At 41.8% G+C, this 26,466-nt stretch overlaps 1 protein-coding gene across 1 annotated transcript in view; it reads right to left on the bottom strand.

Moving 5' to 3' along the window:
- Positions 1 to 26,466, bottom strand: part of FANCD2 (FA complementation group D2) — a 56,385-nt gene that overhangs the window by 22,398 nt on the left and 7,521 nt on the right. Inside the window, exons 8-27 of the mRNA XM_082487544.1 lie at positions 24,858 to 24,936; positions 23,981 to 24,105; positions 22,021 to 22,108; positions 20,953 to 21,057; positions 19,695 to 19,795; positions 19,085 to 19,193; positions 18,321 to 18,356; positions 17,777 to 17,920; positions 16,526 to 16,660; positions 15,855 to 15,986; positions 13,707 to 13,814; positions 10,494 to 10,603; positions 8,984 to 9,044; positions 8,130 to 8,255; positions 7,120 to 7,193; positions 6,895 to 7,035; positions 5,635 to 5,735; positions 5,251 to 5,366; positions 3,802 to 3,910; positions 2,409 to 2,507 (exon numbers count right to left, since the gene is read on the bottom strand). Coding sequence (XP_082343670.1) covers positions 2,409 to 2,507; positions 3,802 to 3,910; positions 5,251 to 5,366; positions 5,635 to 5,735; positions 6,895 to 7,035; positions 7,120 to 7,193; positions 8,130 to 8,255; positions 8,984 to 9,044; positions 10,494 to 10,603; positions 13,707 to 13,814; positions 15,855 to 15,986; positions 16,526 to 16,660; positions 17,777 to 17,920; positions 18,321 to 18,356; positions 19,085 to 19,193; positions 19,695 to 19,795; positions 20,953 to 21,057; positions 22,021 to 22,108; positions 23,981 to 24,105; positions 24,858 to 24,936 — 2,099 coding nt within the window. The remainder of the gene's footprint in view (positions 1 to 2,408; positions 2,508 to 3,801; positions 3,911 to 5,250; positions 5,367 to 5,634; positions 5,736 to 6,894; positions 7,036 to 7,119; positions 7,194 to 8,129; positions 8,256 to 8,983; positions 9,045 to 10,493; positions 10,604 to 13,706; positions 13,815 to 15,854; positions 15,987 to 16,525; positions 16,661 to 17,776; positions 17,921 to 18,320; positions 18,357 to 19,084; positions 19,194 to 19,694; positions 19,796 to 20,952; positions 21,058 to 22,020; positions 22,109 to 23,980; positions 24,106 to 24,857; positions 24,937 to 26,466) is intronic.

A 26,466-nucleotide genomic window follows, 5' to 3' on the forward strand; every position in this document is an offset into this window, starting at 1 on the left:
AAAATGCTTGAACCAAAATTTAATGTTTCCTTCTCAAATACAGTATTGAGAAAAGAAGAGGACCTGGAAAAGGAAGATAAGACACAACTATAGAATGGACTTGCATGGCTGCCAAGCCAACAGCCAAGAAACACAATGAATTAATTGCAAGTCTTCACTGCTGACAACAGCAGGGAGATTCGGACCTGAGGGTAGGGACCTGACGCACTGTGTAGCAGAGAGATCAAAGAAACTACATTGATTTCACATAATTGCACAGGACCAAACAGCCAGCCACAGTGAGATGACATTCACACGAGGTCCCCAAAGGAATACAAATGAGACATTTCAGAGCTGCTGGTCACAGTGCCAGAAGACTGATAGCTTGCCAACATAATTCTTCTAAATAAAAGGGGATCTAATGGGAATCCAGGGAATTAAAGACCAGCGAGTCTGTCCTCCATCACTGGGAAAATGGCAGAGTTGTCTACGATAAAAAATAAGATCACTGAGCACACAGACATACAGGCTGTTGGGAAAAAGTCAGCAGGGCTTCTGTGAAAGAAAATCTCGCCCCCTAGCCTGCCAGATGCCATGTGCATAAAAGGGATCCATCAGCCAGAAGAGATTTAGATTTCCAAAAAGATTTGACAAGGTTTTACACCAGAAACTATTAAGGAACTGAACTGGAATAGTGCTTTCTTGGACTGAAAGCTTGTTAGAGGAGAAGCAGCAAAGGGCAGTACTTCATGTGCAATTTTCAGATGGAATCAGCCATTGAGTCCTTCAAGAATCGATTGTATTCAACTTCATAAGCAACCTGGAGAAGGGAATGTTCAGGAAAATCCCCAACAAATGCAAAGTTTGGCATACGCTTTCATCTGCCATTTTATAACTGCTGTGCTGATAAGCATCAGAGACTTCTGCTTTTTTATCTCTGTGACCCTTTCTGGTGACCAGGCCATAGATGAAGTGAAACAGTATCAATGAAGCTGCATCTTTTATTGCACTACCTTTGGAAGAGCAGAGTCAGACAGGAGAAAGTCGTCTATGTCAAAATAAATAATCCCTATGAATCAGACTGGAAAGTGAATTTGATATGTTATGTCCCTCTAAGCAATTTGTTCCCCCACCTCTGAGGAATATTCTTAGACAGGTTTTATGACAGTGCTTGAGCTGATCTAATGGCTCAGGAATAGTTCTGCTCCTCCTACTACTTCTTTCTCTTGTTCCCAGCCACACACACTTCCCTTGCACCGACTCAGAAAGCCTGATCATTGGTTAAGCAGTCACCTTGTTAAAACAGCAAAAAACTAACCTAGCAAAAAGTAAATAGCCAAAATAGCTACCACAATAGCTACCACACGGGGCAGGAAATCAGGCAGCTGGGAGTGCAGTGTGAGGAAGAGAGAAGCCTTCCCCTATTTATTTGCAGTAAACTAATTTGGCTCAGCCACAATGAGATGCTGCACACCTAAAGGAGGAGCAAGGTTGGTATCAAAACTGTATGTTCTCAAGACTGTGACCCATGGTCACAGCATTCACTGATTGTTTTTGTAGGCAAGACAAACGAAGCTCAGGAATCTCTTGATCTGGTCTGGGCTAACTAGTCTGAGCACTTACTTCTGCTCCTTCAAAATAAAGTATCTAAAGTGATGGATCCTCCTCTTGTCTGCAGAACACAGTCATAACTCCTTCTGCCCTAATCACTCTTACGTGACAGGTCCAGTTCCTGCAGAATGGGTTTGGCACAGGAGAAAAGGGCGCTCTGACATGTGGCCTTCTCCAGTTGTTCCATTGAATGGAATGTGAATTTTTGAAGTCCATTTTGGCTAAAAGGCAGACATGTTCTCAGGAAATGTTAATCTAAACTAGAAGCAGAACTAGAGACAGAAAGAACAAAGCAAATCTACTTCAGCTTGAAAAACTGAAAGGCAGGTTCTACTTCTTCTCTGTGGGAGCTAGCAATGGGAAAGGATGAAGGAAGCACTTCCTTGTTCAGTAGAGCCATAACAATGTTCCTAAGAGATCAGTTAGGTACAACCTAAAGGTCAGGGATTTGCAAGGCTGCTCAAGCCACAGGTTCAGTACCAGGCAATTGCACCAACCTGTCAAAGGCAGAACAACCTACCGCTCCAGAAAATACTTTGGCAGGTAAACACAGTCAATGAAAGCCCTGGATTTTCACTGTTAAATGCTAAGCATCAGCTTTCCCAAGGAGATAGACTATCCAACACCTGTTTGGAGTAGGATATATGTATATCCCCGCTTCAGCTGCAACAGGAGTTGATGAGATAAGATTTCAAGCTAGATAGACCTTGCCAGGAATTCTGTGCTTTATGCACACACAAGTGCAATGGCTGCAGTGCAATATGCCAGTCAAACCCCACATCACATCTGTTTGCTTAAGTGTTTTAAACTTCCGTTACCATTCCTTTTTCTCACTGGACCAACAGCACTAGTGGACGGTACTGCCTCCAGGGCTTCAGAATCAAAAGTAGCTGGTGGTGGGACATAGCCAGGGGTTGCTGAAAGAGCCAAAATGTAGAAATTGGGTTAGTTCAGCTCCTGAATGACAAAATATAGGCAAAATACATATTTAGAGGAAGTACCATACATTTCACCATCCTGGTGAACGTCCCTCTGCATTTATGCTTAGGTGCATTTAGCTCCAATTACCCTTATCGTATGTCTGCGCTGCACTGGAATTACAGCTCTCTGCATTCCTCCAGGAAGGGAGGATAACTGCTCAGCTGTCCTTAGACACCTGTCCATGTTGGTGAGGCTTAAAGGGCTGTTCTAGCATGTCTGAGCCCTTTCTGTGCTGGCCTTGTGCTCTCAGAGCACCAGAAAGGTGTTGAGGCTGCACTTTATTTTGGATGAAGTTTGTCTCTTGGTTAACAAATACAGCTTTTAGTGCATAGCTTATGTAAGTTATGTGGAAGGTGACAGTGTATCCTTCATTACGTTTATCTTATCAAAGACCTTTTCAGCATAAAAGGAGATAAGTAAAGGGGGAAGGCATAAACAAGAACAAACAGGCACAAACCTGGTAGCCAAGGGATAATGGAGACAATTTCAAAGAGCAAAAGTCTCCAGTTTGTAATTTATAGGCCATTAAGAAACTCCAGGCACGGCTTTGGGAATGGACACCTGGACTTTGTAACTGATAAGATGGGAGGAAAAAGAGGAACTTGATGATTTGGGATATTGTGATGAGGATGTTTGTGTGCTTGTGACTCTAGAGTGTGGTGTGTGTGTGTGCCGTCACTACTGAACTTCAGTCTTAAGCAGCTGAAGAGCAGGATGGAGACTAGGCTGTCTGTACTTATGTTTTATGCGAATCCCATACATAGGGCAGCGTCTGTGGCAGTCCGTGTAGTTGTGTCCATCGGCCTGGGACAGAGATCCCAGGGTTTCCACACTGGGCTCCAGTGGCTAGGCGGGAAGAATTCATGGGCCTAGAGCAGCTGGAGGCAGCGGTTTCTTATAACACTCCTTAACAGTTTGTTACAACCTGAATACTGGAGAAACACACTATTTCTTTCGGATAGAGGCTGGTTTACTCCAGTATCCACCGTAGTCTGGCAGATTCTGCCAAATCTCCTTGGGAACAGTCAAAGAGCTGTCACTGAGGAGGTGACCAAGAAGGGCAGTTTGGACTCAGACAAATTGAAAACAATAACTGTCCATGCATGAACTCTTAGGCCACCATAAAAATACAGTATGTGTTACCATATGCTTCCTCCATTGATGTTTAAGCCTATACCTTTCACTTCACAGCTGGTGCAGGCCCAGAATATAAAAATGTTTTATACTCACCTGCCAAGCATTTTCCCAGCACAGTCTGCAGCTCTGTGATGTTCTGTAATCGAGTCAAAACTTTCCCTTTCATCTCAGCGTCCTGTTGCTGGCAGAAGGCATTTACAACCTAGAGATACAAACCAAACTCATTAAGTTAGGGAGATTTGTACCCACTTCTACTACTTTTTTCTTTTCTGAATAGCATCCTCAAGTCCTGAATAAGCACACAAGTGGCCTGTGTGATCAGATCCAGACTGAGAACAAAGCTCTTCAGAAGCCCATGAGAACATGGACATAACTGGTACAATCCAAGAAAAGCAATAGAGCAACACCTACAGATCAAATATTAACTGAAGAAGAGGAATTAGCAGACAGCACGTTGTCAGGTTCTGTGCTGCTTGTGGCTCTGGAGACCCCTTGGCACTTTCTAGGTCTGCCAGGAAAGAGGCAGTCCTGGGAGAAGAGCAGGAACAGGGACGACTGGGGATGTGGAACTGCACCAACTCTGACATAGCTTGTGTTATCTGGATAAGCCCATCAGGGAACATTCTCATTGACCATCGATGTTAGCAAATACATGGTACAAATCTGCTTGAAGGCCCTGCATTTCACCCTTCTGTGAGCTCACAGATTTATAGAACAAAGCAGACAATCACAACCGAGTTTGCAAGGGACCTGTAGAAGCCTCTAGTCCAATACCTCGCTGAAAGCAGCGTCGGCTAAAGAGACTGGTCAGAGCCTTTCCTAGTGGAGCACTGAGCATCTCCAAGAAAGGCAATCCCATGGCTTCTCTGGAAGTGGAGCACAACTTTTCCTTTAGGTAACAGAAAACCAGAGGGCACAATATGCCCTCTCCTCTGGCTTCTCCTGTACAGGCTTAACAACCTCTGCTCTCCCAGCCTCCCTTCATACATTCTGTGCTCCAGCCCCTCATCAGCCTGGCGGCCTCTGCTGGAGTCGCTCCGGAATGGCAATGGGAGGCCCGGACTGGACGTAGTACTGCAGGCAGGGCCTCATACAAGCCAAGCAGAACACAACAATCTATGCCCTTTACCAGCTGGTGACTCCCCTGCTCTCCAGCATGGTGAGACTGGCCTTTCTTTCTGATGCTCTCTTCATACATTAACTCATAGTTTAGACATATATTTGGGGTTTGCAGCATCCTCCCTGCAACAGCAAAACCGATTTTCATACACAAAAATATGCCAGAGTGTACAAAATGCAGCTGAGTAGCAGGTGGAAAACTCACATCCAGAAGGCAGTCCTTAGAGCCTGCTAGCAACAGGATAAAGGATAAATGATAATGAAGAGAAGATCACAGAGAGATCACCAAGACCTTGCCAGAGAAGGTTTCCAAGAAGCAAGACTTTTCTTCAACAACAATTGCACCCCTGAAGCCTAAGGTTAGTGTTTGTAAGTGTTACTCATTAGTGCCGCCCCAGAGCCTGCAGACAAGGCTCTACTCACCTCACGAAACCAGTTGAGAGCATAGAACAGGAGTGAGCACAGAAATTCCCGTTCCTGCTTGGATAGAGAGTCCAGCTTCCCTTCAACCTCCAGGTCAGTCAGGTACAGGGGGCAACCTGGGACACAGCAGGAAGAGAACATGTTGGACTGTGTTTGCTACCCATCTGTTGGTCTTTGCATGGACAAAGTCTTTTACCAAAGCCTGTGTCAATTCCAATGTCTATCTGGACTAAGTCTCGTAAGCCACCCAGACAAAGCAATTGTTTCCCCTGCCTCCCTTCCACTTCACAAACTACACAAGTCTTCCCACAATCGCAGAAAGTCTTTGCAGACCTGGGACAGGAACAAGTCAGCCAGACAGACTCTAAGGTCCATTTCCCATACCTAATAAGGCATCAATCTCCTCCAGGCTTCCACTGTTTTGCTCTTCAGTGTAGAGCCTCAGCAATCGAAAACAGGGTGACAAACATATTGGTGACACTACCCTGGGATAAAAAAAAAAAAGAAATGGAGTCAGTTTTATGTTTTTATATACATCCAGAATGCCCATCACTTTTCTGTTATGCCCTATGTCCTCCCCATGCCAACTTGCCTATGCCTTCTATTTTGTTTCTTGCAAGTCCCAGTAACACAGAGCAGAAATGCACCATATGGTTAAAAAAAAAAAAAAAATTAAAAAATTGGTGATCATGAGTTTTCTGGAAAACAATATAAGGGAAGAAAACTGGGTGTAATGAACAAAAATGGGGGGAGATTTATTTCTGGTAGAAATCAACATTGAATAATTCAGAAGGACCTATAAGAAATTAACCAAAACACATCTGTGAGCAGTGGAGAAACCTCCTTGAATGTTTTGTAGCATGCCACTGCTCACATTATGAGTGAGGAAAATTAACATTTTTCCATAGATGCATGTAAAGTAGCTACGTTTTCTTTTATTTTAAAGTGATCATGTCTTTTTTTCAGCACAACTAAAATCTCAGCAAAACCTCATGACAATAAATTACGCAGGATATGAAGGTGCCAGTTAAAAAAAAAGCCTTTTATTACTTTTTACTTTGATGCCCTACTGTTTAATTAGACTTTTTTTTTTATTTTTTACATGCTTCCTGTTCCATTCTCCAAAGACATTTCTCAGACATATTTCTCAGTCGAATTTCACTTGTGGATGCATGTTTGTGGTTTTGCTCTGGAGCACAGTCTATGTTGTCCAAGTACAACTGAAGGTGAGAAAAATCATGATATACACTAAATCCTTAGTGACTCTCTATTTGAGAATCATTACTCAAAATATGAATTTTGCTACCTCAAAGCTGCCTCTCCATCTCAATATGGCATTCAATATCACCGTAACATGAGAAGAAAGAGCTGCTATTCTCATATGACAGATGCAGCATGACTTTCCCAAGATCACCTAAACAGCCTGAGCCAGAACAGACTGCCAGTTCCAAACCAGCTTATGCCTCTAGACCTATCTGAATATGTCTAACAGCAAGAGAAGGAAAAGAACACTGGAAACAAGTAAATTCTCTGACCAGCTCCTTATCAGGCACTTTGGCAGGCAGGGCTGACAGCAGTGAAGTGCACCAAATGAAAACAATTCCTTTACCTTTGCAGTCATCCCACAATTAAGTGTCAAAGTACCTTTTACTTTGGTTACTCATTCCATCAGTGACCCTGCCAAGCTCACTTTGGGACACCAATGGTAAGAGATTAATAGCAATTGCTCCCTGACTTTCATCTTCATCCAGATTATACAAGGACTTCACTGGGAACAAGAACGACCTGCAATGAAAGAGAAGATTTTGTTGACAAACTCAGTTCTCAGCGACAGAAACATTACAAATACTTCGTCTGTGATTAGCGTACCCATCCACTGTAGGGCTGAGATCCACCACAAAGTCACTGGGAAAGTCCTCCACCAAACTCCTCCCAAATTTGTCCTATAAAGAAATGAAAAAAAAACCTGCTCAGCAAAGGGGCTCAGTGAAGAAAGCTTCAAAGGCAGCAGTGGAAAATGTAGAAGATAAGGCCAAGCCTTCCATATCCTGGAAGGGTCACAGCAATGAAGCCCACTGCCTGCAAGGAGAGGCATGGCCTGCCTTTAGAGTCAAAGCCAGGAAACATTGCTAAGCATGCACAACTTCTTCCCTGCTCTTTGAACACAGGCTTGTCTACAGGTTCTACAGTGCTGCAGAGAGGCAGAGCAGCTGGCTGGAAGAGGAAAGCAGCCATGGCAAGTTCTCTGTCCTAAGAGTCGATGATCAGAATGAAAGGGCTATAAAGTGCTGGCAAAGTTCTATTTCACACAACGCGTCCCACATGCTTACCTTGTTAGAAACAATTAAGGGAGAAGTAATAAATGTGACAGAGTCTGGACAATGAAAAGACCCCAATAAAACCTGCACAAAAGTTGTGTAAAGAACCTTAGCTTGTTTTTGCATTTCAGTCTTGCAAGGAAAAAGGATAAACCCTCCTGTCCTTTGCTTCTCCTCCTTGGAGCACTCAGCTGGACCTCAGGAGACTGGCAGTTCTTTTAGATTCTACTTTTATCTATGAACCTTAAAAGCATGCTCTGAAATATCATTTAATTTCCTTTAAAAGGCTTCCCAGTTGTCATGTAAAAGTTCATGTAAAGGAAGTTGTTAAAGCACAATGAGGAATCTGCCACAATCAACAAAAGCTGAGAGAGCTGAAAGAGGATTTTGTATCTGATCAATCTCTTACAGGAACCTTAAGCATGCCTAGAACAAAAAAAGAAAAGAGTTCTCCAACTGGAGTGAAATCCTCAAATCAAGTCTGTCCTGCCAATGCCTGAAAAACATTGTGTTTCTGAAGAATTCATTTCAGTGATTAAGTTCAAACTACTTGCAACGTACCAGGAGCTGCAAGTCCAAATTCCCCTTCTGCTTCTCAATCAAACTGGCGAGTTCATCATAGTACAGAGCTAAGACCTCTGGTGTTTGCTCACAGCAGAAGCCCACGAGGTCCAGCAAGGTAGAAAGCTGCAAGGAGAGAGAGAGAGAGAGAGAGAGAGAGCAGCCTGTAGAAATGAGTAAGGTAAATGGATCCAACTCAAGCTTTTACCTTGAGTCCCTTCTACATTAATTTACTCTGAGGCATATCCAAAGCTTCATCTCTAGGGTAACAGTCCATGGTAACTTATCTTGCAAAGACCCAATTTTAAGGAGCAACGTGGGTCTTTTAAGGTCCTGGCCCTACCCCTCCATGAAATTACACGTCTGCCCAGGACCACCCTTAAATAAAGTGCCATCCTAGAAGAAGGTTCTTCAACAGGAATTAAGGAAGAAGGCCAAGGCTAGGCTAACCCTGTAGAGCAGAAGTACTTCCTGTAGATGGCCTGAAAGGCACAGCTGCCAAGTTGAGGGGAAGGCAAAGGTTACCTTTGGCTCACTGATGCAGAATGTCCCATTTCTTTCCTTTGTGTTTGAAATAGCATCTGGATAGAAAACTTTCACTAGATGGCTACAGTACTGCTTGTCCTGGACTAGCAGTGGGCAAAACCGGTGGGTGCTATCTTAATATAGACCTTCGTTTCTCCAAAACAATTTTTAATAGATTCTTGGCTCTGCAGTCAATGTACGAGAATCCCAGGCTCAGTAAAGGTAAATCCCAGACACACATACTACGTCAATTAAGACTGTTTCCAGTCACACCTCCTTGCTGACCACATCCTCCCTCTCTCCCACACTACCCCATTCTTGGTACTCACCTGCTCATCACGCTCACTGTTCAGCTCTGGTCTCTCCAATGAACTACCATCTCCTTCATTTCTGAAAGGAATTGATAACCTTGCTTTTATTGCGCAACACTCGAGACATGGCAAACCCATCACACACACAAGGTTCTCTCTCCAGAAATTGGAGAATTATGCATGAAAAAGATGTTCTTTGGAACACTATTAGGAAAAGACCTGCTGCTGTTCAGGACCTTCAGGACAAGACTCAATGTCTTCTTCAAGGATATGCTTTTTCTAACCTATTGAAACCTACACCTTCTAGTCATCCCCTCTTCTGAAAGCCATGGGGCCTCAACTTACCATAAGTCTAATATCTGTAGTTGTACATTAGGACAATTACTTAAAATTCCTGCTGTTTACTTGCAGGGTTCAGAAAGGTACTTTTTCCTCAGGCTTTCAAGTCTGTCTCCTTCAATCTTTTTCTGAGGAAATCAGAGAGGATGCCAACAAGGTACACAATGGTCCAATGTGATGCAAAGATATTTCTCAAGTGCCAGCAGACAGATTTTCCCCGTGCATTTGGGTCAGACTTGAGTGGGAAGGAATTTCTCTACAGGTCAAACAAACAGATCCCCTGGGGATTTACTCCTTTTTCTGAGGCACAGAACGTGCTCCACCTGCTGGGCTCATTTGTGTGCATTTTATGCAGCAAACTCCCTGCCACCGAAGGTGCCTTGACGCACTGATAACCCCACAGGCTCTTCTGGTTTTTTTTTCCCCTCTGATACTTATTTTAGGATTTTCTAAATCTTCTCTTGAAATAACTATATTAACATACCCTGCTTAGACTTGAACCAGTGCCTTTAAATTACTGAGTCTGATGTCAGTACTATAGGAGCAACCATGGTGAAGTCCACTGACTCAGGGCCTGGAGCTAAGATGGCCTTTTCTTCTCATGTAATGAACAGCAAAAGCATTTTATTAAGAAGCACAAAATCAGCATGCTAAATGCTTCCCAACACCAGTCAAATCTTTATTTTCCAAGTGCTTTAATCTTTGCCACGGCTCCTATCAGGAGTTTGCCTGGTTTACGAGTGCTGTTTATAAATTATTTATACAGTACATTGGAAATTGTCATGCCAATGCCCACCACAGCAGTAACAATCATTCCCCTTACTTCTTTTTTTAGATCTCCCTGTATTCAAACATGGAGCACATTAAGTTATTCAGCCTAGTGTCAGAAGCTGATCTGCAATCAGTCCACCACAGCGTTCAAGTCTTTTTCCAAGCAATAAGTCCTGCTGGTGCTGGTCAAGGCATCCATGAATAGGCATTAACCAGAAACTGGGGATGCCTTTGAGGTTAGCAGCCGGTGAGCAGTATTGAACAGGCTGTAACACCAAACACTGTAGTCTGCAGGAAAGAGTTTTAAGTTTGACCAAGATGTGCACGAGCTCAAAAGCAATGCCCTCTTTTCTTGTTCCACTCCAGGTTTGGTCTGAACTGAAAGCATGTTATTCATCTTTACCACATTCTCTCTCACCTTTTTAACGCCACGCTGCCTATCATGGTAACAGCACCAATAATCCCCATTTGTTTGTGGTTGAGAACTGTGCTGGACAGCCATTTCCTGATCACCATGTGCATATCATCCTAAAAAGAAAGAAACAGACCATGTCACCACAGAGGTACTTGTGTGCATCTCTCACAACTCTACTGGCATCTCTACTTAATGTCATTTCCAAAGGCTGCAGGGGGATGGTTTATTGAGATTACAGTTTTGCAAAAGGAATGCACTTTCTGTGATTTTCTTTATTACAAAAATACTGGTCACAGCTCTAGGTAAGGCTGCAAACAGTATCAAAAGTGACTCACTTTGACTTTGCTCTAATTACTACACAGAACACGTAGTTGATTCAGGTTTCATCTATAATTAATAGTATAATGTATTAAAAAAGTAGCAGATGGTCTTGGAGCCCTTCACACACAAACGGCAGCTGCAGAGCTGCCCTCCAAAACAGTCAACTCCAGGAGGCTGAGGGATGGAGCAGTTTTTGGTGAAGGTCCAAACAGAGCTGTAGGTAACAGCATACCAGACACCTGGGATTAAGATATTTCTCGTGCTGCATCCCTTGTCCCCTGGGTGTGAGCAAGCACAATTGTAGAGGCTTCTTTGCAGCACCTCCATGAGCCCACAGCAGGTCGCAATGCAGCATGCTCTATTTCAACAGCTGTGTCAAGCAGCTGATTGGCTGCGCTTTTCCAAAATGGGCACAGTTTTGAAGACTTCTGAAAATATGGACCACTAGTGAGAGACTAAGAGGTCTCCTGACACTGAGAGCATGAAGCATACATAGAAGTGTGATGCTTCAGGAAAGTTGGGAGACTGGTCTCCTGGATGAGAAGTCCAATACTTGCCGAAGAGATCGAAGGCAAAGCACAGAGGATTGTGTAGCAAACCAGCCACAGGAATCCAAGCTGCACCTACACTGCTGGCAGAGGAATGACAATCAAGAAAGCCGTCATCTTGAGAGAGGAGGATGGAACAGCTGACTAGAAGCTAAAATAGGGCAGTCGACAAGAGGTCCAGAATAGTGTCTCTGTCAAAAGGATATGTTCTGCCTGATCCCTTAAACTGACAAACTGCAGGTGAAAAAAGACAGAAACCTTAGCAAAGCAGACAATCATGGATGGAAGAGGGCTGCCAAGTGGGTCCTGACCAAAGCGAAAGGACAGCTCAGCTTCCTAAGTAGTTATCAGGAATTAACTGATTTCAAAGCAGGGATGGAACAATGAATGCACTAAGCAGAAAATCTTATTTTAGCCAGTTAGCAACAGTCCTATTGCTAGCTTAAGCAGCATCCACTGCAGAAGAGCAGCATCCCTGTTATGAGAAGCAGCATTCTCAGAGAGCATCTGTGAGAACTCAGAAGCAGCTCATAAAAGCAGCAAAGATCTTGCAGGCCACTGAAAAACATTATGGAATCAAAACAACCCTGGTTGCATTGATTCTTATTAACTCTCTCTACTGGTCCTGTAAAGAGGAGGTTGGCCCATACAGAGATCCCGAGGGATTGAGAGCTGCATGAAAGCACAAGTTCTAACCAGAGAGGGGTCTTGAGATGGAGGAGATGAAGGCTTGAATTATGCTACACAAACTATCAGTGCCAACAAGATCAAACTGGCAGCAGAGAAAAGGGCAGTATGTGGTTATGCCATCTTTTCTTGACCTTCACTAGGCAAGATGCCTGTGGAATGACCTGTGCAGTGCAGGGACAAATGCCTAATCTGCCTGTAGATTCTCATGTCTAAGAGGCATCAGTTTTAGAAGTACAGTTAAGAGAAGGCAAAGAGGAATTTGGTTCTCAGGATAATGATTTCTTTGGTGATCTGCCCCTGGAGTCTTTGGTATCACTGAGGACGGAGTCAAACTCCCAACCTTGGACCCCCACAGTCACAAGCTCTCAGCTCAGAATAAATTCTAGAGCTTACACTCCTCCCCTTCTTTTTGCAATTTATGAGGATGACAGGCAGAACACTTATTCCTGACAGCTAGTCCTTCTGGACTGCAAAGTCACCTTATGTATTGCCAAGGCAATCTTCAGAAGTCGCACGTAAGAAAGACAGACAGACTTGGGACTGGGGGGGGGAAATTACTGAGGAAAGTAGTTCAGAAAGGAGCTAAACCTACCATACCACTGGAAATTTTGGCAGTGAAGAGCTCCATCTTAACAGGGTGAGTGGGAAGAAATGGCTACAGACATGCTGTTTTACATGTCACAGACCAATCAGGAAGGGATGAAGAGCAGTTTTCCTTCAGACTCTCAAGCTAACGTGCAAACATACCCAAAACTAGAAACTATGCAGACTCAAAGACAGACAAATAGTCCTAATTTCTATGAATGGGAAGATTTTAAATCCAGACATCTCCATTATGAAATAAATATCTTTGAGGTATTTTATTTGAGCTTTATCTGATCACTGCCATACTCAAGGAGCCAGAAATACAGACAATAGTATCTGATACCACCACTATTATGCTGCAACTGAGTCATCCTGAGGTATACTGAGGTATCCTATGTAAAATTAATATCAATTTAGACAGACCAGGTTTGATAGCTTCTTGTGTTTAAACTAGAGCCACAAGAGGTGTGAAGTCTCCCATCTCACAGCAAAGTCCTCTGTTCTGTGTAGTTCAGTTCTTCTAACATGAGTGTCTTTGTTGTCTCTGGCGTACAAACATTAAGCAGCTGAATAGAGATGAACATCTCAGGGAAGAAGATGAACTATGCTTTCTGAATGCTTCCAGGTGATGGAGAAACAGCTTCACAAAGAGGCTGCTGAATTTACACTTTTGCAAGTCTTCAAGACTCAGCTAGACAAAACTACAGCCAACCTGATATCATGTTGGTGACGATCCCACTTTGACTGTGAGGTTAGATTAGAGATTGCCATCAGTCTCCTTCCACCAGCATTTCTACCAACTTTACCTTTGTTAGATGTGCAAGAGAAGAGGACCTTTCCAGGAAAGATGTGAGGTACGCAGTCACTGTGATGAGCCTTTGCTGTACAGTCTGGAGCCACAAGCTGGCCTGCAGCCAGTTGGGAAGCAGAGAATTTTAAGCTGAAGGACATCCTGACATCAATCACTGTTCATAGATGAGGCCACTATTTGCACACCATCACCTCTGGAAGTTAACCTAGCAAAAAGGACAAAGGCACAGCCCGAACTCCTTTCTGTTGTGTCTCTACTTACCTGAATATAGCCTCCTTCTTGCCTCTGGCTGAATGCTAGTGTGCTGAGAAGGTAGAAGAGCTTCCGGATCTGACATGGATTCAGTTTCTGCGTAGAGTCTAAAATGGTCTGTAAGAGAGAAGTCACAAACTAGCTCAGATGTATCAAGAATCCATTTCCATGTTCCCAATAATACACAATTGTCAACTGCAGGGAAGCCAATTAACTTTACCTTTTTGTACAGGCAGGAAAAAGCTACATTCAAATTAAATAAACATAAATGCAGAACTATTGCTCTGGCCTCAATTATTGCAGTTTGTTTTATCAGAGGCTGAATGGAAAGAACAATCTGACTACCATAAGCATTTTGGGATTGCTCCCATCTCATTAGTGACAGTTATTTATCTTTTACCACAGGTTTGGTCACAGCATTCAAAGTATTTGACAAAATGAACATTATGGGGTTTTGTTTCCATTGCAAGCCCTGTAACAGCCAAGTCATTAACAATTTAGGGGCGGAATTTTTTGTGCTAGCTGGCACTCTCATGATATTTCTTCTTCCAGTGCTTCAGTGAAAACAGTCCGTTTCCCAGAACCATGCTAGCTTCCCTACCACTGACACACCATTTTGCTGCCATTATGTTTCTCCTACTACCAGCCAACTTCAAGCAGAATTTGGAATGAGATGTAGAGTTTGACAGGATTAGATAACCACTTTTGCAACCCTCAAGAAAATTCACCCAGTTTTAAGATTAAAAAATAGCTGTTTGGGGACATGATTTGTGATAAGATCTGCATGTTCTTTCTGTGCTGGAGAGGCTCCAGCTCAGTGTCAAATATGCCAGGCATCTGCAGCTCTACACATCTTTTTACAGGTAACTGGCTAGCGTCTCAACCACCTCTTGAGAGGCATGCCAAACATGGTATGCTGCCAGTCCTTAAGGTCTGGCCAGAGCATTGATTAATGTGTTTCACAGACAAGCTTTGGTAACATGTCAAAGATTGTCCCACGGAAAACATAATCTGTAAGTGATCTGCCAGCAAAAGAACATGCAAACAAGGTCAGGAGGAAGGTCAACAGGTCTCAGCAGACTGCGGTGTGCAAGTACTCCCTCCCCATTGCACTTCTGACAACATGTTCAATTATGAGCAGGAGTTTTAGGTTCTCTCTTTCAAGAACTACTTTCAACCCTGAGTCCTTATCACATCCTCCCTCTGTCAGGAGGCAAGCAAGTCCCCTTTCTTCCTGTTGAACCCATCAAATGTGCGACAGATTGCATTACAAATTCTTATGGCAGGTCTTAATGCCTTTTTAGCACATTTTAAGCAAGTAATTTAAATTTAAAAATCAACCAGTTAAACAGCAAAAAGTATATAGCTTTCCCACAGTGTGTACTTAAACTACAGAATCCACCGACACCAAGTGGGCATCAAAAAAGTCAGAGGGGTGGGAGGAATACACATACCCATAGTCTTCAAGGGCTCTTAGATACAGGATGTTCTTAAGCTACAAATCACCACAGATGGGGGACTGTTCAAGAAAAGCGTTGCTACATGCTTGCCTTGCTGGTTTGCTCTTCCCTCAGTCTCCACTTTTACTACTTTTGGGAACAGGCAACTGGGCAGGCCTGACCCTGCTTGTCACTCTTAGGAGTTAAGAACCCATTTTTTTCTCCCCATTGAGTACTTTCTTATTTTAAATTTTAGGATATAAGTCTCTTCCCATCCCTGCCAGGAGTTTTGTTTTAGGATTCAAATACTGGCTAAAGTACTGTCAGTCTTCCAATGTGGTAGAAAAGGCTGTCCACAAAGGGGGCAGGTTTTTGTCAAGTATTTGAACTAGCTCATATTAATGAAGACAGCATTTTCCTTCCATCACAGGTGTCATTCCATGCAATTTAAGCGTTCTCCAGTTACAGGGAAGGGTACGTTTTTTTCCATTGTCTATCTCAATTTCCCCTGTCAAAAAAATCATATAGTCCTATCTTACAGCTTGTTCCTTCATAGTAGATACTTTTCACTTCTGACCACTGCATTTCTCAAGACAGATAGCTTTACAGGTACGAGTTGTTCCATTATCTCTATTTCTGAAAAGTTGACCTATTCTAGATCCAGGGCAAAGTGGTGTAAGGGTCCTGAAATGTAGTACGTCCCCAGAAATATTCATACCTTCACAAAGGTGGCATAGCGCATCAGAAGGGATGTGTGCAGCATCACCAAATCAGTGAGCACATCCAGAGAAATGTCCAATTCTGTCTCATTTCCACTGCACACGTGAGTCACCAAAGCAGTCACAACCTCCTGAGGAAAAAGTCCCCAGAGAAATCATAGTGAAACGTCAACAGAAAAATGTCTGCCCTGTCTGCTTCTATAGAATATGTTGATCAAGTACAGATAATCATACTGAAACTCAACCATATTATTCTAAGTCCCTTTCCAGTTTGCTCCTTAATTCCTAATATCCACAGTATTCTTTCTCCTTGAGCCTGAATTTTATTCAGCTCTAAAAGATCCCAGGATTCCATAAAGCAGCTCTTCACCAAATTTTTCCTGCCTGCTTGCTAACACTGCTGCAGCTTCTGCTCTGCTGCCACCACATATGATGATAAAAATATACTCTATTTTCTTAGGTGCACAAACCACTGCACCTTAAACAGGAATACACTGCCTCTAACTTCAGCTGTTCCAGTGTCTTAATAATCTTTATCACCAGCAGTTCAAAACTGACATTTTTGTTTCAAAAATCTTTTTATGGCCTTACTTCAGTTAACTTCTAGGCAGGGATCTCTCTCCATTGCCATCCAACACAACTAAAATAGATGCCATCCATCACACTATACCTGCTGGCAGTAGGAGTCAAAGGCTGCAAAAGCTTGTTTGTACATGCAGCTGCCAAAGGAGACTATGGCTGGGTGTGCAGAGTGCAGAAACATCTGAGCAAGTGCTAGGATTGAAGGGAAGAAGTCTTTGATAACCTGAAATACAGACATCATGAAAGAGAAGATTAGTGCTGCTTGGTTTAAACACACTCAGTTCTTCAAATAAAGAATGTGCTACATCTTAACCCAAAAGCTTTGTCTAGTTTAATAGCTGCTTTCCTGCCTTCTCTGACAGTCCTCTATTGCATAAATGGGCAACAAGAGCAGATAAGGCACACCAGAATGGGTTTCTCCAACCTTCTCCACACAAAGGATTTACAGCCTGGTTAAGAAGCCAACCTGCAAAGCTCACACCAGCATATCCATTATGGGTGACACCAGGGAAGTCACATGACAGCAACGTACCACTGTATAAAAGCCCCAAGACAGACACACTCTTGGCCTTACTTTAAAAGAAGGACTCTGCTACATCAAGATACTCAGAAAAATCTAAGTTAACTTTTAAAGTTAGCTTAATCACACAGAGCTCCTTTGAACAACAACCTCTTATTTAGATGTAAAGTGGCCTAATTTACTTTATCTTAACTTATTCTGGAAGGGAGTTAAACTAAAACTGAACTAAACCCCCTTATATTCAGAATAAAACGTGCCTACTTAAGACACTATGACAGTTCAACTAATTAATTTTAAATTCATAACTCAGTGTTTCTCAACTGCCCTCTACCTCCAACAAGCAGCACTGTGTCATTTTGTGTTGATATTTTCAGTTTTCTCATAGTAAATGGTAATTTACATTACACTACATATGCCCAATATATATACACCTATTTAGACCTACAAAATCATTAAACTTGAAAAACAGTGCATGTAAAGATATGACCTTCTAAAAGTACTGTGGGAGACAACAGCATGTCTGGAACACACAGCAGAGATCTTGGGCTAGACCACATCTCTTAGGCTGAGAGGTGTCGCACCAAAATAAAAAGCCCATCCAATTATAAGGAAAGCTCATCTCTAAAAAAAAACATGTGACAGTTACAACAGAAGACATGTGCCTTGGGAGATTGATCTGGGACCAAAAATTTAAAAACAGAAGTAAGTGTACATAACAGGAATAGTATAAATAATCCAGCACAGGATTAAATGATCATCTGACAAGATCTTTGAGAGATAAAAGAGAAGAGGGAGACCCAAAGCAGAATCAGCACTGACCATTGAATGATTTTGGAAGGCATTCTGCATCAGCTGTTCTGTCATGCAGCCCAGACGAATTTTGCTCTTCAAGACTTTCTCAGTTTGCTTCCTGTTCTTGGTGTTTGTAGAATGGATTAGCAGCAAAACTATCAGATCCAGAACCTTTTTGAGGAAATAACCACCAATCATTATGCTGAAAAGATATTAAACAGTCCAGACAACTACACACTTTGAAATCAAAACCGAGAAGAACAGGAAGAGCTCAAAAAGCCGCAACAGCCACAACTGTAGCAAAACCTTCTCAGTCCAACAGGACAGAATTAAAGCAGAATAACTCTGTCCCTTGGCATTTCGAAGGGATGAACTAAGAGTTTTAAAGAAAATGGGCAGCTGTTGTACTAGGAACAAGTCAAATACCAAAAGAACCACTCATGCAACATCGCTGGCAGTTTCTGCTCTGAATAGAAAAATCTCTTCATCTACAACCATGAAGAAAACCCTTGAAAATCAGAACATCAGAAGAGGACGCTCCCAGAGACAAGTGCAGAGGCAGATGCATTACCTTATGGTCAGATACAGACGTGCTGTTCTCAATGGCCTAAGAGAAAAAACAACAAGAAAGCTGTTACGGTAGAGTACAATACTATATTCCAAAACCAAACGAAAAAAGGCAGACAGTAAAAGAAACACTGCTTACAGATTTCTCTCCTCTACAACGTGACAGCTATCAAAGTCAGCAAACTGAATCTTGCCAACAGGAGAGAATCCAGAAGACACTCAAAAAACCAGCACAAAATTCAGCTTGAATGAAGATGTTCTCAAATAACATCAGGTTTGAAAAAGGAATTAAGGTACTGAGCAAAACAAGAAACAGTCTCATGGTTTACACTGAAATACAATTAAAAATTAAATTTATCCCAATACCAGCCAATATTCATTTCTTGCTGGACATTTTCAAGCACCTTAAAGCTTCACACAGCTCAGTCTCAACATAAAGGTACGCATTTTTGCTCTCTTGCAGACAGGAAAAAAAAAGATCATTTTTTCCAAAACTCTCGTGTAAACATGCAGGACCAGGCTTATCCTGCATATCAAGATGTGGGATCTGTACAGTGGAGCCCAGTGGCCACCTTGCAAACACTGTAAAATTGGTAACTGAGGAAGAAAGCAGACTCTGGAGAAAACACTGCTAATTTGGAACACAGAATGAAATCTGTATCAGCAAAACGAAGGGCTACCTTTGTCTTTTGGTAGCCCTTACAAGAAAGGCTCAGGCTCAACCTAGGAGTCCAGTTAAATAAGGAAACAAGGACTGAAGCATCTTACCTTAATCCAAGCTTCAGAGACATCTTTCTGAAATCTCACAGCTAACTTGATAACATCAAAAAGTAGCTTCACACAATTTTGGCTGGTGGTTACTTGGCTCATGGAAGAACTGTAAGTGATCAGAAAGGAGGAGACTCAGTCATTGTAAACATTGTAATAAAAGGAACAAGGCAGCCTAGCAGTCACAGCAGTTACTTAAAGCAGCCATTCTCCAGAGGGAATGCTCTGGCAAGAATAGCAAATCTCAGAAGAGTTTCAGGAAAGGGTGGAAGCAGAGGTTGCAGAATCAACCAAAGACATACCAGAGAGAACTAAAACAGACAAGCTAGCAGCAGCATTATTAAAAATGGAGTTGCGTACCCTGGTGCAGACATGGATGCAGATGGCTCAAAAGGAACTACATGCATGGCAGGGGAAGTCGGCTCCACAAGGACTGATAAATGTGTTATTCTAGCACCAAGCAGGAAGGAATAAAGATGACAGCACCTTTACTTGGGATAAATTAGGCTCGTGTATGTAACTGTGTGTGCCAGAGAGACCAGATAAAGAAGAGCCAAAGTTCTCTTGTCCCATTTTACCCTTGGAGAATCATGTAAATCAGCTCAAGTACCTGGCCTGGACTTGGCTTTTAAGCTTCTTCTGGGAACCTAGGATCTGCAGGGGCAGAACACACGATGACAGATCCAAGCTCTTACGAAGATCAGAAATCACCTGTAAAACACAAATCCCAGCACAAATCACTGTGACATATGAGGAAAGAAAAGGCTGAGGAAAAGAAACCACAATCTTACAGAATAAACTTAAAATTACAAATCAAAAACCCTCATGTTTTTGTAAAAAATTATAAGCATTTGACCATGCTGAAACTTTTTTTTTTATATACTTAGAACCAGCCACACTTTGCTCTTCACTATCATGCACATGCATGCAGAAAGCAGAGAGGATTTCTTAAGAGTTACTCCATGAAATTCCCACCTATATCTGCTGTGAACTAGTTTTATCCTGTTTAGCAGCAGAACAAGATATATGACAGCCACAGGAATTCCAGGGCATGTGAATTTACCAATTTGACTTCTGTCAAACTGTAGTGGATCAGCACAGACTGGGTTGCATGTATACACATGCTGTTTTCACAGTGGTCTCCCTGAAAGATTTGGGCAGATCACAATCCACATCTGGCTTAAGCTGAGGCTTTTTCCAAGTACGAAAAAACCCACGCTCAATAGTTCAGCAAGGCTGGCTTGACAAAACACATATAGTTAATTTTAAAAACATTCTGAGTAAGTTTCCCTAAATAAAGCAACTTCAAAAACTGAGGAAGCTTACATCTTAGAAAGAAAACAGTCCTCCAACAGGAGAACCACCCTTGTAGGGATGTTTCCAAAATATGACTTAGAACAGAACTCAGTGGAGCAAACAAGAAGACAATTGCCAAGTTGCAGTCTCATGTCTGTTAGGTATTTCTGAAACTTAAAACCCTTAAAAGGTCTGTACAATGCAAAATTCTTTGATAAAATCTAAAAGCTTAAAGTTCCCACCTAATCACAGTTTTTTCAGTCTAAGAATTTAACTCAAGACAATTTGACTGTTATCAGTTATTTAAGATGTTTACACCAAAAAAGAACAAATAAGAAAAATCTATAACAGCCAGCAGAAAGGAGGATTCAATTCTCATGCCTGAAAGCAGAACCAAATCTACGTCAAAGGACAGATATAGTTTCTACATGCACTTTGATCCTTGGCAATACTAAAAATTTTACTTGAAAACATTGAAGCATACACCTCTGTGTGTGAAGCAACTGCTCTCTGGTAAAACATGCACTGGATTAGACAACTTATTGGTATTTAGTATAGAAAAAATACTGTACCTCTACTGCGTCTGCTGCCTTGACATTATGGAGGATGAATTTTACTACTACAGGCAAATCTTCCAGTTTTACAGAAGGCACAATGGTCATGGCAGACTGCCGCACCTGAGGAGAAACCAATACTGGATCAGCTGTAAGACTATGGTTTGTGGAAACATAGTTATGTTAGTGGGAAGGCCTTCTGCTCAGAGCAAGAATATTGTCAGTACTAGATCAGACTGGCCTTGGCTTTGCTAACTGCGTCTTGAAGATACCCAAGGATGGCGGAAAACCCCCAAGCCCTGCCACCTCTTTGATAATTTATGTCAGGGCTGCAGGCCCTAACTAATTTTTCCAAATGTCCAACCTGACCCTCCTAGGCTGTAATTCCGGGCCATTACCCATTGTCATTTCACTTGGCACTGCCAAGAAGAGCTTGGCTTCATAATTTTTTTACTGACTTTCCAAAGGGAAAAGCATGGAATAGGTGTAACCTGGCATGCAGCACTAGCCTTTGGGGACTATGTTAAATAGTATTTCATGAACTCAAACAAACCAATTTTATTCTATTCTTAAGAAGCCTGACTGCAAGAAGTGCAACAGTCCAGCATGTCCAGAAGACACAAGGCACATCATCTCTTATCCTTTATCAACATTCTGCAGAGAAAAATTATGATCATGCAATTATTTAATCACCAGTCTGCCTTTACTTAGAATATAGCAGTCTAGGCTGGTCACTTTTCTCAAAAAAAGAAATAGTGACAATAAGCAAGTCTAAGATGGGGAGTAAACATTTACTGCAGCAGGACTAAGTGCTTTTGCATTTGCTAAAACATTTGTGCTTGAAATTTCTGAATGCATACTGTAACAGCCAGAAACCTTCTCTCTGCCCTTCACTGAACCCCTTATGCACATTTCCAAAACCACTTTTATCTTTTCTGACTCCTTTCCAATTTCGGCGAGCTCGGAACTTTTGAAGGCCTATAGGAGTCAGGTTTAGCAAAATACTTTGAATGACCAAACAGCTCTTGCTCTCGTCCTGCCAAGCAGGGGCTGGGTTCTTCTCAATGGTTCAGTAAAAGCTTTTACCTCAGCCAGAAGGTCTGCATCAAGATCCAGACGAGAAAGGGCATCCAGGATTGGAACTGTTAGCCGTCTGCCCTGTTTTAGTAAGCAGCTGATACATAAGGAAAAGAAAACAAATGATCCTCTTAATAGAACCATGAATGGATCTTTAGTAAATTGTATGAGTCCAGTAGTTTTTGCAGCCAATGCAAAAAAAAAATCTCTGAAACTGACAACAACTTGCATTATGGAAAACTCGTTCTCTAAATTATTGCTCCTCTCTGAACACGCTGAATTGTAATTCTGTGGCTGGTGATTAGAAGCAGATATGAAGAATCTACCTTTTCAAATTGTATAAAAACAGGGAGCACGGACAAAGATCTGATACAAGGCTCAGGCACAAACTTGAAAATTGGAAGGTCCTGGGTTCACTATAAATCGAAAAAATTAGTGAGATTGCTGGTATATGATTTATCCACACACATCTCTTGGGCCTGATACCTTCGAGCCACACTTGTGTCCCATGGACAGGCGATCAGCAAAGTATAATTAGATTGCCACCAAAGCCAGGGATTGAACCTGTCTCATGTGTGACCTCCTCCCTAGTCACAGTATTTGCTCTAAGAATTGCAAACGTGTAATGAAAGGCACAATAGGCCCAACCAGATAATCCATTTAATACAGTGTCCTTTTCCCAGCACTGGCCAGTAGGGAACAAACACACTAAGAATTTGACAAGTATTTCCAAATGCTTCCTACATAAACTGGTCAGGCTTCCAGCAAGCTGCTGTTTGGCACCTTCTTGACCAAGGGACTGCAGCTGTGTTTAACAGCCTTGTGGACTTTCCTTTCCTGAAATTCGTCTAATCGTTCTTGGCTGCCATCTAAGTTACTTATAAATTTTCTCTAGCAAGAAGTTCTACTTGAATTGTGTTAGTGGAAAACCACATCATTTTCAGCTTCCTAGTAATTCTATTTATGCTCCCTAATTCATTACAACAAGCAATGAGTACTTTCCCACATCAGAAACGGGTAGAGGCTATTAAGAATATGGAAATAAATATGCCTTGCTGATACCATTTATATGCTCAGCTTTGAAAAAATACAAGTAGAGAAAACAGAAGTCTGAGGAGTTTGATTAACATAAAAAATTTAATTGTAGGGAGCTTTTTTACCTAGAAGTTGAGACAGTAAACTGAGAATAGAAACACAGAGCTACAATTACTTTTGAGAGGGTACAAGGAACAAGATGCACCAGTTGCAGGTGTAGGCTGAAATAACGACCAACAAAAAGATAATTAACACCAGCATAAATGTAAGTGATCTGTGTAACAATAAGAATTAAAAACACTGATGTGTATAATTAAATGTAGGCTAAGACTACTGAAAAAAGTATTGTGTAAAATGAATACACTATTAAAAAAGACAGATGTAAGGGCTAGCTTAAGGTAGTGCTCTCTGGGAGGACAGCTACTGGCATTAGGTACCCCTGTTCTTTGGGTCAGTAAATACAATTGAGAAACATACACAAAATAGCCAGAAAGTCCTGTTTCATGCACCCATTTATTGTGTTGTGGGGTTTTTTAATTAATAAAAAAATGTTGACCCTTACTGTAGTAGAATCCAAGCCAAATCAAAAGCTGTCTATAGTAATATCAAAGTGACTGATCACAGACTGATCCTGCAAAAATAATGAGTACTTAACTGGATTCTACCTGTGCTGTATCCAGGTAGTCAAGAGTTTAATAATTTTTTAGATAAAAGCACTTTTGGAGCATTTAGACCTCTCTTTAAGAGCATAACAGCCCAAATGAAATGTCCTAAGCCAGTGCTAGCTGTCCCTGAATGTTACCGTTAACAGGAACAGACTGTTGTCCTACTACTTCAGTCAGTTCTGGTGCATTAATGCATGATGCCCTTTTCTGCAAAGAGCAAGAGGAAAAACAAAACAAACCAAAACACCCACTAGCAGAACCATCTGTACCTGAGCTCTCTGGCAACCTCACTTTGCTGGGAATCCTCCAGGATCTCAGGTAGACTGGTAATAATATCATGCTGGACTGGTACCGGGGAGACACTAACCATCTGCATTAACTTCTTCACGAGATCCTGCAGACAAGAGGAACACTTGTAAAACCCATGAATCTCACCGTAAGCAAGCGGTTCATTAGCACGGCAACAATATTATGCATATAAGGTCACTGAGCAAGTCATTTTTCTGGATGTATGCCAACTGTTCTTAACTCATTGTCCTGTTGAAGTCCTGAATCGTAACATAGAGTTTTACGGAACAATGTTGTTTTACAGGTAGGATATAACTATCTTGGTGAGCAAAGGAAACTGGGAAACAGAACAGCAAGCTTCTCCATGTTTAGTATGACTTCTTGATTCAGTTCGTTCTGTGACTCTCTAGTAACAGCACTCCAGTACAAAGTAACCCAAAGAGACTGACTGACTTAGAGAAAGAAAAGAACGACCAAATCAGGAACAGAGAATTCATCCCCAGATGCTTGTAAGTATCCAGTATCTCTTGTTAAAATTAAACAAGAAGGGATTGTAACTTCTTGCCAGCAACAGCTTTAAAATGGGGTCACCCACATGGATACGTACATACAGATGCAAATCTATGAAAAAGGAGATTTAGAACAAGGGAAGAAGAAAAATAGTAAAAGGGGAGGGATGTTCAAAAGTCACTGAAGGCAATCATAATAAAACAGAATGAATTAAATCTCTCCTTCAGCATATGAATATGAAAACAACATCCATTCTCATTAGCATAACAATTGATCTCATCCCACCTGAAAGACGTTCCAGAAGTTGCCTGGAAAAAGTGTACATGTGATTGCACCATCAGTACCCACCTGGCTGTCAAGAAGCCTGTCAAGCCATTTAAATTGATTGACGATGAGCCGGGGAAAATTTGTTCCAAAGGTGCCCACGCTAAAACAGCAGAAAGTCAAACACAGATTAGTCAGACCTACAGACAGACTCAAAAGCTTTGCTGCTGGTCAGCAAGACTGTGAGATGCAATTCAAATTAACCAACTATCAAAATCATATTATGAAAATATCATTAACACCCCTACAGATTTTAGCACCATCTAGGAAGAACCCTACTTCTTACTTACTATGCAGACAAAGCAGGGATACTGCCAGCCTGTGTCAAAACACACCACCACCACCACCATCTTAAGTTATGGCACAAAAAGCAAAACATACAATGTGACATTGCTTCAGATCTCCTGTGCTACCTACCGTAAGAGCGGCTGCACTAGCTTGGCCTAAATCTCCTTTGAGCCCAGCATCCTTGTCCCCAACTGTAGTCAGTATTAGATGCTTTTGGCTAAGTTTTGTGTAACATGGCATTCACAGAGCAACTTTTTCACAGAGTTTCCATTCAGTCTCCAACAATAAGCAGTTTAGCAAGGCAGAAGCTGGTATCCGCTCCATGTCTGCTATCCAACAGTACATTTATCCTCCATTAATTTCCCTAAGCCTTTAAAAAAAAAAAACACACCAAAACAAAAACACCCAAAACCTCAACTGTGTGTAGTTTCTAACCTTTACATTCTCCAACACAGAATTTGACAGGGCGATTATGTATAATCTGAAAAAGTACTTCTGTTTTTTTATGTCTGCTGCCTTGCATAGTTAGAAACAGTGGTTAAACCTTTCTCAATTACCTTTTGAAAATCTTTCTTGCATTTACAGACATCTATCATCTCTCTGCCAGTCACTGCCTTTAAAGGCAGGGAGAATTCTATTTTATTTAGAAAAATTTTCCCTACCTACATAGAAACTGTTCTACTACATTTTTTGACAGCCTGACCAGAAGTGCATGCTACATTCAAAATGAGATGGTACCATGCATTTGCCATTTTGTTCCCAATTCCTTCCCTAATATTCTGTTTGCTGCTTTGTCTACTGCTAAGCGTGGAACTGATACTAAAAATAAGAAATAAAATGAAGTACCCATACAAGATACCTTTCCTCAATGAAAACACTGAGTTTGTCATTGTATTTATACAATAAGGATTATTTTTAGTCTGCTTTTTTAAGAAAACAAGGTTTATGGAGCTGTACTGTCTAAGATGCCCTCCCTCTTCTGGAACTACTGGTCACAGTGGTCTGCCAACACATACGTATTAGAATCAGAGAACTGCTGAGGTTGGAGAGACCTTTAAGATCACCAAGTCCAACCATTAACCTACTCTGACAAAGCCACTTCTAAACCATGTCCCCAAGTACCACATCTACCCTTTTTTTAAACACCTCCAGGGATGGCGAATCCACCCCCTCCCTGGGCAGCCTATTCCAATGTTTAATAACCCTTTCAGTGAAAAAATGTTTCCTAATATCCAATCTAAACCTGCCCTGACATAACTTAAACCCATTTCCTCTTGTCCTATCACTTGTCACCAGGGAGAAGAGGTCAGCTCCCACCTCTCTACAATCTCCTTTCAGGTACTTG

Source organism: Vanellus vanellus, assembly GCF_965231255.1.
Source record: "Vanellus vanellus genome assembly, chromosome: 9".
Lineage (NCBI taxonomy): Eukaryota > Metazoa > Chordata > Aves > Charadriiformes > Charadriidae > Vanellus > Vanellus vanellus.